A 16,507-nucleotide genomic window follows, 5' to 3' on the forward strand; every position below is an offset into this window, starting at 1 on the left:
TGGTTCAGGTCTTAGGGTGGCTCTTTAACTTGGCTCAGGTCATGATCTCATGACCCTGAGATAGAGCCCCGGCATTGTACATCATGCTGGCTGTAGGGCCTGCTTAAGATTCTCTCTCTGCGCCTCCCCCACTCACACTCACTTGTGCACTCTCTCTCTCAGGAAAAGAAAAAGAAAAAAAAAAGAATAGGAGAAGGATGGGACAGGGATGTAGAAATTCAAATAACTGCTAACTTTTTTTTAAAGCACTTGCTATGTGGCAATGTTCTAGAAGTATTTTACAGATATCATCTAATTACTCCATGTAATAGGTATTATTTCACAGTTAATTATACGGATGAGAAAACCGTGGCACAAAGAGGTTAAGCAACGTGCCCAAGCTTACAGAGTGACAGAGCCAGAATTTGAACGCGGGCAGACTCGAGTGATATAAGAACAACGAAAAACACATATCTGCAAACCACTGTTGACATAAAACTGAACATGTTTTATCTATTCCCTCAGATGGTGAATTATTTTTAGTACCATGTATACTTTTGTCTGTTAAAAGCTTAGCAATTCATGTGATGTTTCTGTCTGATCTCCATTCCTTACCCTGTCAACATGATCTGGTAACAGCTGCAAGAACAACAAAAACAAAATTCCTCTTGACAATTTACTGATTGGATTGAAATTAATCTGATTTTTTCATAATTATAAATTGATTTTGCCATAACATGCAGGATTTAGTTGAAGCATTCTAATTAAGTATTTTGAGTCTTCACAGCCTGATTTTCACTGGAAGGCAATCTTTTCCCAGCCTGGCATTTCAGTGAAGTTTTCCCTAAGTCGAATTCAATTGAATTCACAAACTAAACCAAGATTACTGCCAGCCTATTATCGCTAGAGAGAAATGCAATATAGCCAGTTGGCTGAAACAGTGAGTCTTCTAAACTACTATTAAACTCTTTCTAAACTGGCTTGCTTGCGTGAGTGAGAGAGATGACTCCACTTAAACAAACAAACAAACAAAACTTTACACTTCCAAGCTCACTGGGATATTTGAGAGCACTATACTTATCTTTCTGGGTGATGCTTTTCTTTCTAGTAAGTGTGATGCCTACAGATTTCCTGAACCTTTATCTGTCACAGATAAAAACATTTAAGACCCTAAGTCCAAGGACTAAGCTCTTCAGCATACCTTCAGAAGTTGCTTTTTAGCTCAGTAATGATCTATCAATTGCCACAGTGTGGGGATAACGCACTTATTATACATAATATATAATAACGCTGCCCTATTATCAACCTACATATTTGTTGTGTCTACAAAGATGTTGTGAAAAACTCAGAAAATACCTTGCTAATAACAACTTATATTCATGCCATTCATTAATCATTTAGTGGTTTAGTCAAAAAAGGAAAAATAAAGTGTTTGGGTTTTTTATTTTATTTTTTGGTTTTGTTTTTTAAGTAAATCAGGCCTGACTACGCTCACCACCTGGTCTAAGAAATTCCAAGTCATCTTTTTAATACACTGATCATGAAGAATTGCTCAGTGGGCTATCAGAAAAGTAGGCAATGAGTCTAGACTCTCAATTACCTAATTTAAGATCTGGAGCCTAAACCAAATTAATACAAATGGGTTGATATTGTCTCAACACTATCTGCTTCAGACAGATCATTATTATTCCTAAAGCGATGCTTCTATCATGTCACTTTCTGTCAATAATTAACCAGGAAAAAACTGCATATTTTCAATCTTCTGGAACCGTCTAGTACCTGAAGTTTTCAGGATAACTAATAATAGTTGAAAACACGTTTGTGGTTTTTCAAAATTTTTGAAACATTCAATTGGGTCTGATTATTTGAACATTGTTTACAATGGATGCTTGTTTTATCTATTTTTATACAATGATTCAATATCCTCCTTTTAAAAAGTAGTTTTATTATAAAAGAAGTAAGGACCCATTCTTCAAAAATAAAAAAAAAAATAAAAATAAACCCACCAAATACCCTAAAAAGTAAGTCCTCTGTTCTACTTCACCTCTTCCAAAGCAATCATTTAAAAATATGTACAGTCAAGAAATAGCATGTAATCTATATAAGAATATTATTATGGCTGTGGTATATGTGGAGAATTATTAAGTTTTTTTTTTCCACCCTTTGCACAAGTCTGAGATTTCTGGATTAGAAAGTATAATAAAACATAATTCCCCAGGTTTAATCCTTTAACTTCTACTTGAATGAGAATTTTTGAATCATAGAACTATTTTTGACTTGGGTTGTCTTCCAAGGGAAGGGAAAATTAAATCACTTTATTAACCAAAGTTTCATTGTTGGTTGATACATGAATAACTAGAAAATAGTCTGTATGTATTTATATACATTGGAAACAACAGACCATAACAGGGCTTAATAGAGTAACAGGGTATGTAAATGCATATTTAAATAAACCACACTGGAATTTATCACACAAGAAAAATAACTGCTCACCAAAAGAGATCAGTGAACTTGAGATTTACTTGCTGAAAACAAAAAATAAAGTGAAGCCACAATATCAGAAAGATATTTCTCCTAATCCCTCAGATGACTGCTAACAGCAGAGCAAGAAGTAAGGTTAGTTCCGGGACAAGTGCTAAAATTAATTCTTTGCCAACATGTTATTCGTTTGGATTTAAACCAATTCAATTAAAATTTTAGTAATTTAAACAGGACTTGAGTAGTAACCTTTCTCCCCTCATTTAAAAATTCTTTAAACTGACAGCATTATCAAGCAGTAGAGAACTCAACAGAGATGAAACTGCAATAATCACCACCATCAATCAAAGAATTCGGTAATGTTTGTTATTAAATGTGAACAAAACTAAGTTCACCTTTCCCTTTATATTTTTTATTTGTTTATTCTGTCAACAGATATTTACTGGGCACCTACTATGTGCCAGGTACTGTTCAAGGCATTGAAAATACATTCATAAACAAGATGGACAAAATCGCTGTCCTTGTGGAATATGCACATTATACTGATAAAGACTGACAAAAATATATATAAAATAATTTCAGCTATAAGAGATACCAAAGTGGGATAAGAGGTTATAGATTTACAGGTTAGAGGATATTCAAATATAAGCCCTTGGGAAAACTTCAGACTCTGAGATTCCTATGAATTGACCATGGCAGTGACAAAAGTGTCCCTTACTAAATAGGAACCCACATTTTTGTCCTCAGCATAATTCCCATTTGCTTAGCCATTCCTGTCCTCCAAATTACCTGTTGCAGATAACTTTTTTTCTTTTTCTACCTAAGTTTTCATTTTACATGTACAACCACTGTCTTGGTATATTTTTTCATTAAAAACGTTCCTAAGATCATAATTCTAGTGATACATATAGAAAGTCTGTGACCTTCTGAATTCAGTATCTCTATGAAATAGAAATGCCTGATAGTTTGGCAACTTTGAATAATTGATGGCATTTATTTACAGAAAATCATTATTAAATGGAAAATAGCTCTGACAAGATCTAGTGGTAAAGAAAAATGACAAAGAATATTAAAGAATTAATTAACATAAATATTATTTGTTGATCCAGAGAAAACCTAGCAAAGGACTAATGCAGGTCTGGGTGTGTGCATGTGTATGTGTGCTTTGTGGGAAGGTGAAGGTAGCATGGGGAGGGAAACATACTTCAAATTCAAGGAAAGATTTTAACTTAAAATGAATACAGTTGGATTCCCATGAAGAACTGCACACAGGGATGTATTTATTGAACATGTGTTTCCTAAAGTCCAGAGCTTCAAAAGTCCTATTACTGTGAGAAACAAACTGAGCAACTGTATTGTGTTTAAAACATTAACTTATGTAAGGTAGTGACTGTTTAAAAAGAATGTTATGATGGAATAATCTTTCATGGAAACATTTTATAAAAATAGGTGAAAGTTTAAAAAATATAGAATATGAAGGTATAGGAAATTACATGAAATGCTTTTAAAATGTTTCAAACCTCTGTATTGACATAGTAGCTTGAACTTTTAGTGACCAAATAAGGTAGAAGGAATATAACAAAAAACAGTGTGTGGAGTAGCACGATGGCTAAAGGCCAAGTTTTGAATCCCAGTAGCTTAGCTACTTCACATCCCAGTCCCACTGCTTCTTACCGTGTAATCTTGGGCAGCTTACTTAAGTTGGTCCCTCAGTTTCCTCAACTCTAAAATGAGAATAATAGTACCTACTCTAAAGGTTGTTTTATTTTAAGTTTATTCAATTATTTTGAGAGACAGAAAGAGCGAGTGGGTGAGGGGCATAGAGAGAGGGAAAGAGAGAATCCCAAGTGGGCTCCACACGTGGGGCTTGAACTCACAGACTGTGAGATCATGACCTGAACTGAAACCAAGAGTCAGATGCTTAACCAACTGAGCTACCCAGCTGCCCTGCTTAAGGTTGTTTTTAGATGACTGTCTAGAAAAATATCTGATACTAAGAATCAAATTAAAGTTAGCTGTGAACTCAACCACCATGTTCCCCCTGAAGTTACTTACTTTTAGGAAAACCTGCAGATCTTGAGTCTGAGTGTGCTGCAGAATGTCTTGTTGTAAGTGTTTGAATATAGCTATACAGATATACACTTGGTAATCAGGACCAAGGAAAACACAAGTAGCGATATAATGGCAGATTTCTATCCAATCTAAATAATTCCAAAAACACTGAGTTATCCACTGTAGGCATATCTAGAAAAAAAGAAGTCAGTTCATTAGAAAGCTTATAAAACCATACTTTTTTTAAAAAAAAGCAATAACCACTAATTCATGCAAAAGCAATGAAGCGCTTGGCATCCGATCAAAATAGAAAGATATCCTGCACACAGGGATGCTTCATCTATTTGCTTAACGTGTGAGAAAACATTCATGGCCTAGGGACCCAGGACTTAGAGGTCACTGATGGTGTTCACACTGCTCACATACCTATTGCTAAATGCCTTCTTTATTCAATATAGTCCTCTTAACCACAACATCAGTCTGCTCTCTACAGATAACAAATGCTAAGAGACCATTTTAATTCAGAGATGGGAGTTTTTTTTCTACCCTACCTAATAATCACACATGTATAATTATGCAGATGACAGATTGCTAAATGTTACATTAATGCGAATGGACTCTTGCTGAATCAGAAAATAATTTAAATCAAACAGGATTATATAACATAAAAACTGGGAGGTAATGTGGAAAATAACTTAGAAGTGAGACTTTTACAAAAATCATTTATCTTACTTCTTGAATAACATTCAGATAATTTGGATTACAAAATGTATACATGCCCATTGTGGAAAAAAATACAAAATACCCCTTTAAAATAGAAAAGTTTAAAAAAACACACAATAACAATGGGTGGAATTGTGTCTTTCCCCTAAAAGCATGTCCAAATCCTTGGATTTGGAAACATTATTTGGAAACAGATTTTTACAGAGGTAACTGCGATAAAATGAGGTCACTAGGGTGAGCCCTATTCCAGTATGACTGGTATCAGTTAGAAAGGGAAAATTTGAACACAGAAATAGACATAGAGGGAAGATGAAAAGGCACACATGGGGAATGTCCTACGAAGACAAGAGGACTGGAGTGATGCATTTACAAGCCAAAAACCATCTGAGGTTACCAGAAATTAGGAGAGAGGCATCAAACAGTTCTTTCCCTAGGGCCTTCAGAGGGTACACAGTCTTGATAACAATTTTTTTCTTTCAAGTTTATTTACCTTGAGAGAGAGAAAAAGAGAGAGGAACAGAGAGAATCCCAAACAAACCCCATGCTGTCAGCATAGAGCCTGACATGGGACTTGATTTTGGGAACCTTGAGATCATGACCTGAGCCCAAATCAGGAGAGTCAGACTAATTCCCCAACTGAGCCACCCAGGTGCCCTGTTAACACTTTTATTCTGGACGGCTGGCCTCCAAAACTGTGAGTCAATAAATTTCTGTTGTTTTAAGCCACCAGTTCATGCTATTTTAATACTATAGTCCTAGGAAACTAAGATACTTTCCAATATTTTAATTTTCATTTATGGTCTACAAATTACCATTGAGGGAAAATTTCCTTTATTGAACCTACTTTTCTTTTTGGAGGTGGGGAGCAGGGAATGGCAACAAATATAATGGCTTCTCTCAATTTATCATAGATGTAAAAAACAAAGATAAACAAATTTTCCTTTGTTCTACTGTTTTGTCCTTTTAAAAATATATTCTTGAATAGTTTCTAAAACTTATTTTTAGATCTGACACAGTTTCGAGGAGTGGTCGATTCTACCTTAAGTGCCTTTAACATGGTGTATTAGTCTGCTCAGGCTGCCATAATATAAAGTGTCACAGACCAGGTGACTTAAATAAAAGAAATGTCTCTTCTCACAGTTCTGAAGTCTAGGATCAAAGGGTTGGCAGGGCTACATCTCTCTCCTTGGGTTGGAGATGGCGGTCTTCTATGTTTTCATATGGTCTTCCCTCTGGGTATCTGTGTCCAAATTTCCTCATCAAAGGACAGTGGACAAATTGGATTGTGGCCTACCCTAATGTACCTAATTTTCATGTAATTACCCCTTTAAAAATCCTATCTCCAAATACAGTCATTCTGAGGGTAGTGGTGGTAAAGATTTCAACTTACGAATTTCAGGGTTGGGTAATACCATACCAGATGGTATTATTGAATTTTTGTTTTCCATATGCCTATTTCCTTATGTCAACCATTGACATCTTAATTTCAGATATTATGGGCATATCTTTTCATTTCATTTTCCACTCATATTTCCTATTATTGATAATACTGACTATAGATCCCCAAGCATTTTTTCTTTTTTTTTTAATGTTTATTCATTTTTGAGAGAGGGAGAGAGAGAAAGGGAGAGAGAGACAGAGAGAGCAAGCGAGCGCACGAGCAGTGGAGGGGCAGAGAGAGAAGGAGACACAGAATCCGAAGCAGGTTCCAGGCTCTGAGCTGTCAGCATAGAGCCCGACGTGGGGTTTGAACTCACAAACCATGAGACATGACCTGAGCTGAAGTCGGACACCCAACCAACTGAGCCACCCAGGGGCCCCTAGATCCCCAAGTATTTTTTTCTGTTTTTTAATTGTAATTCTATTTGCAGGTATAAGATTTTGCTTTATAAATATTATGTGCTTCTTCTATTATGCTCCAAAATCTATTCACAGAGCCTATGAGTAACTCAATATTGAATTTTGTGTATGAATATTCGATATTTATGAACTGGGAGAATGTATTTAATTTCCTTTTGTCTCAACTTTCGTCTTATCACTGATAGGATTTTCCCCTCAGATCTTGACCTGGAGGGTAGCTTGGCATGCAGAGTTCATTACCAAACTTCCATTGCCCACATAGTATGGCTCTACTGAACTGGGGAGAAAATATCTCCTACTCTTACTTAACTAGACAGGTTGAAGCAGTCAGTGGTTCTTTAACTAGAAGTAATACTTTTAATTCCCTTAGTGTCCTGCTGCCAGGGTTCTGTCTCTGTTCTATGCTATAGTTATTAATGCCAAGAAACTTCTGGCCATGCTGTATTAATAAAAATGAATCTCCAGATGAGTTAAGGAGAAACAAAGAGTCGAAACTAGTACAAATGGACCCTGCAGCCAGGGGTATTTGTCCGTCCTCTTTCTCAGTAGCCTTAGTGTTCTACTGGATGGACCGTGTGACACTACTGATCCTCAACTCATTTTGATCTTAAAACCTCACAACTCTATATGGTTCAAATATATCTGAAGCTAAAATATATATAGGGAGATACTCTTCCTTATTAGTTAAAAGAAAGTCACCCCAGAATCTGCAATCAGTTATCATACATAGTTATTAATGCAGTTCAATTTTCTGGTATTTACATACATTCAACTATTGTTTTCCGTACATTGTCTACTTTTCTTCCATTAAACAGGGATAATGCCTATCTTTTTCTACACATGGTAAATTTAGAAGAGGGAAAAAGATTATAACTGAAAACACTTTGAAAGTATATAAAGTGCTATTTAAATGTGATTCTATAACAAAGGTACAGATGTTTGTTATTCATTTAATATTTATCAAGTACCTAATATACAAATAAGCATTATAATTTTTAACCGAAAAAGGGACATTTACTCCCTGTTCTCATGGAGCTTACACTCAAAGGGGAGATGTACTTTTTCAATATATGTCCCTCTTCATTTGGCAGAAATTATATTTGCTATTCTGTGTACAAGATGATTCAGAATTATTAAACTGTAATACAATGCTAAAATAGTATTCCTCTAGAAGAGTGAGCAATGAGTCACAGTATTCAGTCCTTAAGCTAATAACTTCTCTATCTTTATAGGATGAAAAGGTTTGCAAATCAGCTGATGAACTAGAATTCTAAAAGGATAAAGGAAAGAGTGTGTCCAAGCAGAATGATAAATTTCTAAGACATTTTTAGTGTGGAATTTTCCAAATATACATAAAATAAAAAAAGCTATACATGAACCAGAACCATCACAGCTTCAAAATTTTTAGTGATTGGATAAGTCTCTTTAGTCCATCTCCCCCTACATGTAGGTTCCCCTTCTTTAAACTTTCTAAGAGAAAACACATAAGTTGCTATATATTATATCTGTGTTTGCTTTAAAACACACAGAAAATCTTAGTTACCAATGCCACCCATTTTTGTTTTTATCACACAAGACAAAAATAATCATAGAACACCAGCACTACCATGAGCAATATGATTACTTCAAACAGTATTACTACTGTTCTTTGCCTTTAGACAACATATCACTTGACACATACAGTCAAATTATTGTATTTAAAGTGATTCTCATGAGTTTATACCATCAAATGGGTTCTGGTGGGTTCATTTTATTCAGTTTGACTTTATATTCTCAGGGACAGAATATGTTTATTTTGTTGGTTATATACATTTATATCGTATAAAATATTTAAGTGATTCTAAGGCAAAAATACAAAAGGTTTATTCATTTCTTGATCTCATTCCTTCTCTATCCCTATAAGCAATCATTAAAAAAAGGTACATTCTTTCATGTTTTGTTTTGTTTTTTTAATTTTTTTTTTAACGTTTATTTATTTTTGGGACAGAGAGAGACAGAGCATGAACTGGGGAGGGGCAGAGAGAGAGGGAGACACAGAATCAGAAGCAAGCTCCAGGCTCTGAGCCATCAGCCCAGAGCCTGATGCGGGGCTCGAACTCACGGACCGCGAGATCGTGACCTGAGCTGAAGTCGGACGCTTAACCGACTGAGCCACCCAGGCGCCCCTCTTTCATGTTTTTAATATAAGCACATGTATTTGTATCCCACTCTTTCTTACATAAATGGTAACATACTAAACACTTTCTCTTCACCTTCTTATCACTTAACCAAAGGATCCTGTATATCATTCCACCACAATATACAGAAGGATTTCTCATTTTTACAGGCATGGTATTCCACCATGGATAAGCCATAATTTTTCAACCAAGCCTCTATATCTGCATTGCTTCTAGTCTTCTGATACTATAACAGTGCTGTAACAAACACCTGTACGTATCTTCAAATTTTTGTCAGAATATCTCTGGGATAGATTTCTATAAATGAGATTGTTGGGTTAAAGGGAAAATACATACATATGTGATTTTGCTAGATACTGCCAAATTCCCTCTTATAAGTACATATACTGTATTTTCAAATCTAAGCAACTGAGTTCTTAAATTCACCGAAAAATATTAGTAGTTCATGAAATGGTGTACAAAGAAAAGGAAACAAACTAATTAGGTTTGTTTTTTATTATAGACCAATGTTCCTTAAACCTAATTATACTTTAAAACATTTAAATGTGTTTTAGGCTTCGAGGAAAGTACAATACACATCAAAATGTATCACAGCCTTCCTAGGAAATTTTGCTCTTCAATCATACTTAAGCTGCTAAAGGACATTAGATAAACATAATTATTTTATCCGAGGTATATAATTCTCACTTGTATCTAGATCTGAAAAACAATCTTCAAAACATTCCATAAGAATTAAAAAAAAAAAAAAGTTTGGCTAGAGCAATTATTTGTGGATACCTGATTAAGCCAGAATAGGTATGAACTGAATGACCAAGTTTTAGGATTCAAAGACAATATTTTTAACAACTCTTCTGGACTCATTTTATTTGCCCACACCATAGAAAGAATATTAGCAAAATAAGAAAGAAAACTAATTTCAAAATCAAAAGATGTGGTTCCAAGTGAAGTCTTTGCTATCATGGTAACCTCACTAAATCAATTCACTGACTTCATTGATTCTTAATTTCTCCATCACATGAAGCAGTCAAAATTTTAAATGAGATGAGATCTGGAAATATACCTTTTACACTGCAAAGAGTTGTTATACACATACTATTTTTGTTGTACTTGTAAGTGAGATACTGTGTCAGACTCTCAAAGAACTGGAAGGTAAGTCAGGTACACATGCCTTTAAGGAACTTCAACTATTAAAGAGGTAAAGGACATAAAGAACTATTCCACAAGGCAAGACATAGATTTCTATTAGAAGCATAGAAATAGCACACAAATTCATTATCTACTGATAGTTGAGCAAAAAAAAGTTTCCATTTGGACAGACATAAAGGATAAGTCCTTGACATATTAAGATGTGGCACAGGGAGAAAGAAGGTACTATTTCATGTGGCAACCTTGGCAACATAAGGAGAGAGAAAGTCTGGGGATATATAGATTTATGAATAGGACTATTAACAAGAAACATTCTGATTTGCATTTGTGTAATTTTCATTTTCAAAAAACACTATGTCACAAAGTATGAAATGTTAGAATAGTTTTCTTTAATCCAGTCTTCATGATGAGAGGAGAAGAAAAAAACAGTAAATGAGAACAACCAAATGTTTTTCTAGAGTATATTCAGAGGATTATCCATGTTAGTCTACTTGCTGACACAGTACAATATAATAATGATATGCAGAATAAGGACCCCACGAAATTATAAGAGATAAATCACTAAAGATATGTGGTACTTCTTAAGCTAGGAAAGTTAAATAAGGTCCAATAATGAAAAGTGTTTTACCAAAGGATAAAATTGTTCAAAACGCTAATCAAAACGTGATTTTCTGTTCATTTAAAAAGGAAGACTATATATTTGAATTTCTATTTTCCAATCTCAGTTACTCTTAAACTCTAATCAACATATATTTCTAACTACTTTATTTTTTTTGTATTCTAGTCGAACGTGTATTTTTACTCTAGAGATACGTGTATTTTATTTAGCAACCTGCTCACAAATCCTTCATTAATCAACCAATCCCTTAGTGTCTGTAAATACACAACTTCAAAAAGCACTGCTCCTAATTACATCAAAATGAATAAGCTTTGCAATACAAAATCTATATCCAAACGATTACTTAAGCACCTATACCTATTCATTACTTAAAAGTTGTTTCATATTTTATAATTAGCAATAAAATGGCAAATTATATCAACAAAGCAATGATATATACTTAAGGCACAAAATGATTTGCTCACATAGGGAGTCATTAAAAAGGAATTTTACATTAGATAACTTAAGAAACATAACATTACTGCTTAGAAATTTTTATTAGATAAATCTGCTATATTTATGCAATTTTAAATCGATAAAGAAACACCAAAATGATAAAAAGGTATCAAATTGATACGGTGAGGCCTAAGGTATTGCACGTTTTTCCCACTGTTTGTGGCAATACATTTTAAAATTAGAAGATATATGTTAGGAACTAATAAATGAATGGAGGTATTAGACAATATATAGTATATTAATCAAGACTAGAATGGCAAAAGAATTCTCAGGAACATTTTGTTCCCTAGCTTGGATTTTTAGGAGAATAGAAAGAATAGATTACTGAGCTTATAGTAAATATTTAAGTATCTACTTCCAACCAGAATTAAACATTTTAGGATTTAAATTTCTGAAAAGTGTTTTATGTACATGCTGGGTTAGAGCACCATGGCCAAGAAAGAATATTCCTTTCCACTACATGTAATTCCTCATTATATTTAGACCTATTAACTTCAGAAAATTTAAAACTCAAGAGGCATAGTAACCACATACAAGTAAATGTAATCACATGACATAAAGGCTCTTCAAAATAAGTATAAAGGCATATTGCCGAGAACTATACTGTCTAATTAGGAAGAAAAGATTGCCAAGACAAATCCAAGGGGAATTCAAGAATGGTCTACTATTAAGAAATCTACCAATAGGTCACATAAACCCCAAGATCAAGATAATCTTAACCCTAAAGGAACCCTAAAGGAACATTTTTATTTGAATAAAAGAAATAAAATTCAATATTTTACATAAAGTAGAAGGATTCTTCCATAGTATGACAGGAAATAATTCTCTTAATGGTGAAATACTGGAGGTTTTCCTAATAATTGTTAAAGTCTAAAACAAGGAAGCAACTATATAGAATTTTCTGGGACAATTATAGAATTTAATTTAAAATGAAGCAGAAATAAAAAATTAACACAAATCTAGAAAAAAATGTACAACCTAACAATTATAGAAAATTTAATGTCTTTACTAATTATTAACAGTAATCACAAAATAAAATTAAAAAAAGATTGCAAGCTACTCTAATTAGAAATATCTGTAATATGAAATATACTATACCTATATGGAAAAAATATATGCAGCTTCAGTAAAATATAATACAAAGAAAATAAATGGAAAAATTTACTATGTTTCTAGATAGGAAGTATGAGTAAGTAAGTATGAGTAAGTAGTATGAGTACATACTCATGATAGTATGAGTAAGTAAGGACATAAACTAGAAATTACTTTGAGAAAAGTGAACATAATAGCTATCTAAATTTTATCCAGATCCAAAAGCTCAATTCAAACTAGGAAAAGTCACTTTAGAGGGCACATAAAGGAATAAACAGAAATAGTTAAATTAGCTTTTTTAGGGGGGAGTTAGGGAGTATATTATAGGTTTATTCTTACCAAATATTAAGACACAATATAAGGTAGGAGTAAGTAAAATGTAATAAATAAGATAATAGTAAATAAATAAAAACACTAATAGTAAATAAGTAATAAATTACAATAGTAAATAAAATACATAACATGAATTGAAGAGATGTGGATAGTGGAGTTACTTTTTAAGAATATACAAATCAATAAGAAACATGCTAAGACAGGTGGGCAATTAAGAAGATTCAACTATTAACAAAGCTATGGAATTATAGTCAATCTTGCTAATGTTCAAAAAACCCACAAAATTTTAAAAAGAGAATGTCACCTATTAAATTATCTATTAGTTTTGAAAAGGCCAAATACCCAGACCTGAAGAACAGATACTTTCTTCATTTGTGTTAGAAGAGTAAAATCAAAGCAAATTGATAACATGTGTCAAGAGTCTTAAATGTGTTCACACCTTATAGTTAAGTATTTCTACCTTCTGGAACTCTCACCTAAAGATGTAATTCTAAAAGTGAAAAAGGTTTAAGCTCTAAAATGTTAAGTTTTAGCCTGATTAGAACAGTAAAGAAACAATCCACCCCTCCACCAAGGAGGGACTGCCTATGCACAGGAGGGAGATATCTGTGACTACTGTGTGTGACCACAAGACAATTCTAGGTCCTAGAAAAATCATTAAATCTTCCCAGCTCCCAAAAGCAGAAACAGAAAGCTGTGCTTTTTGTTAAGATCCAGTATCTCTTGCAAATGACATATCAGATAAAGGGTTGTCATCCAAAATTTATAAAGAACTTGTCAAACTCAGCACCTAAGAAACAAATGAGCAGGAGTGAAGAAATGGGCAAAAGACATGAACAGACACTTTTCCTAAAGAAGACATCCAGATGGCTAACAGACACATGAATAGATGCTCAACATCACTCATCATCAGGGAAATACAAATCAAAACCACAATGAGGTATCACCTCACACCTGTCAGAATGACTAAAATGAACAACTCATGAAACAAGGTGTTGGCAAGGATGTGGAGAAAGGGGAACACTTTTGCACTGCTGGTGTGAATGCAAACTGATGCAGCCACTCTGGAAAACAGTATGGAGGTTCCTCAAAAAATTAAAAAATTGAACTACCCTATAACCCAGCAATTGCACGACTAAGAATTTATCCAAATGATATAAAAATACCGATTCAAAAAGGCACATGCATCCCACTGTTTATAGCAACACTATCAACAATAGCCAAATTATGGAAAGGCCCCAAATAGCAACTGATTGATGAATGAATAAAGAAGATGTGGTATATATATGCAATGGAATATTACCCAGCAATTAAAAAGAATGAAATCTTGCCATTTGCAACAAAATGGATGGAACTAGAATGTATTATGCTAAGTGAAATAAGTCAGAGAAAGATAAATATCATATGATTTCACTCATATGTGGAATTTAAGAAACAAAACAGATGAACACAGGGGAAGGGAAGCAAAAATAAGGTAAAAATAGAGATGGAGACAAAACACATGCGACTCTTAAATACAGAGAAATGAGGGTTGCTGGCGGGGTGCTGGGTGGAGTGATGGGCATTAAGATGGGCACTTGTTGGGATGAGCACTATGTGTTATATGTAAGTGAGGAGTCACTAAATTCTATTCCTGAAACCATTACTACACTATATGTTAACTTTTTTGGATTCAAATAAAATTTTAAAAAATTTTAAAGAAGATACAGTATCTCTAATAGCAGACACCCAGTGTTAAGAATTCTTACCCTTAGTTACCTTACTTAATCCTTAGATTAGCCTTATGAAATAGATATTATCTACATTTAAAAGCCTACATGTCATAGACTTCCAGAATGCCTATGTCCTTGAATAGCTATTCAAAATCTGAATGCTAGGGATCTACTATAAAGAAAACTATATATTATAACAGACCTAGGGGGGAAAAAGTCAGTGTAGATATTTAAACATAAAGGTATGAATACTTACAAAAGTGATCTTATTAATTTAAATGTATTTCCTATATTTGGTGAGAATTTAATTTTCTTTTAAGACCCTGAGATCTGGGATTTGAAGAAACATTCTTTCCTATAGATTACCTGGGATGGTGCAAAACCAGACATGTGAAAAGCTGAAAACACAAGTGGCACCTCCACCTTCAGGAGCATTTCAATATAATGAGTGCTGCAAAAGTATATCGGATGGATGCCAGATTCTATAGTGTCAGCAGGTAGGTACCTCTGCATAAAAAAGAGACATTGAGAATTAATGAATATGCGACTAATTTAAAATAATATAACCAACTTACTTAAATCTCTTGCTTTGAGTGGCTACTTCAAAATTAATATGGTGGCATAAGTAGTTACTGCAAAGATTATAATTATGCAAGTTAAAAAGTCAGAATGTTAAACACTGTAGAAAGAATAAATCTCAATAACGGCAATGTGATATACTTTCCAAGACAAAGCAATGAAGTTAATACTGTAATTCAATGCCTTGTGGAATGAAGGGGATGAATGTTGCATGAAAGAATAAATGTATGAGTACACGAGTAATAAAGCTTTATATTTTAAGAGTGAACGTATTTCAATATGCTTGCTATCCTTGGCTTTGGCCAATAATTCTATAACATTAAAAAATTTTAGTTTGTCAGCTCTTAGGAATATTGGCATAGCCTCCTTTTTCTAAGATAATGTTATATAACCCAAATCTGAGCTTGAGTTACTAATAACTGAAATTGGGAATTCCGTAAGAAATTTATCTCTAAAACAGAACAAGGCATAATGCATTACCATCAAAGTTTTTGGGCCAACTACCTTATATGTATGTATATAAAAATTTCTATAATAATTACATATTACATAATTTATATATTTTATATTTTACATTTACTTATATGTCCATTTATATATGTGTGGATATACACACACACATTTACAAACTTGCATTTTTGGCTATTTTTTCATGAAGTTAGTTATTTTTTTAATTTGTCTCTTAAGTAAAATGTATGCCATCATGAATGCTCTATAATATTTCAATGATTGTTATCACAAATTCAGTATCTAACCACAGCATTTTCTAAACAAAGAATAAACTTGGAGATACCATTTTGTGTCAAGAAAAACTGTTAGACTACCAAGTATATGCTATAGACTTATACTAAAAATTTATATTCTAATTAGTTCTGAAGAATACATAATTAAGAAACTTCCTGAAAGGCATTTTTATGTTCTTAGCTTTACTGGGTAACTGTAATAAAAGAAAATCCTTTTAAATGAAAACAAATCAAACTTACGTATAACAATTACACACAAGTTAAGATAAGGGTTTCTTTCAAACTTTATTGCTAAAGTGCTTTTAAGGATTTAGGTTTGAGTTATACTAAAATTTCTGATACCAGTGAGGTGGTTTATCAGTGTCATCAGCATAAATTACAATTTACCATTTCACATTGCATAAATATATATTTATAGGAATACATATGTAGAAATATGAGAGGTTCTTAGAGACACCTCACAGTACACAAGAAAACATTAATTTTATATACTGATTACTGGAGACATATTATAGCATA

At 33.3% G+C, this 16,507-nt stretch overlaps 1 protein-coding gene and 1 long non-coding RNA gene across 5 annotated transcripts in view; one reads left to right on the plus strand and one right to left on the minus strand.

Moving 5' to 3' along the window:
* Positions 1-16,507, minus strand: part of TBC1D32 (TBC1 domain family member 32) — a 199,943-nt gene that overhangs the window by 8,250 nt on the left and 175,186 nt on the right. For all 4 annotated transcript variants that reach the window (XM_042987091.1, XM_007078680.3, XM_042987089.1 and 1 more), the window contains 2 exons: positions 15,033-15,173; positions 4,513-4,701 (listed from right to left, as the gene is read on the minus strand). In XM_042987091.1, coding sequence (XP_042843025.1) covers positions 4,513-4,701; positions 15,033-15,173 — 330 coding nt within the window. The remainder of the gene's footprint in view (positions 1-4,512; positions 4,702-15,032; positions 15,174-16,507) is intronic.
* Positions 15,039-16,507, plus strand: part of LOC122238727 — a 51,842-nt gene continuing 50,373 nt past the window's right edge. Inside the window, exon 1 of the long non-coding RNA XR_006217844.1 lies at positions 15,039-15,163. This is a non-coding gene — a long non-coding RNA (uncharacterized LOC122238727). The remainder of the gene's footprint in view (positions 15,164-16,507) is intronic.

Source organism: Panthera tigris, chromosome B2, assembly GCF_018350195.1.
Source record: "Panthera tigris isolate Pti1 chromosome B2, P.tigris_Pti1_mat1.1, whole genome shotgun sequence".
Classification (NCBI taxonomy): Eukaryota; Metazoa; Chordata; class Mammalia; order Carnivora; family Felidae; genus Panthera; species Panthera tigris.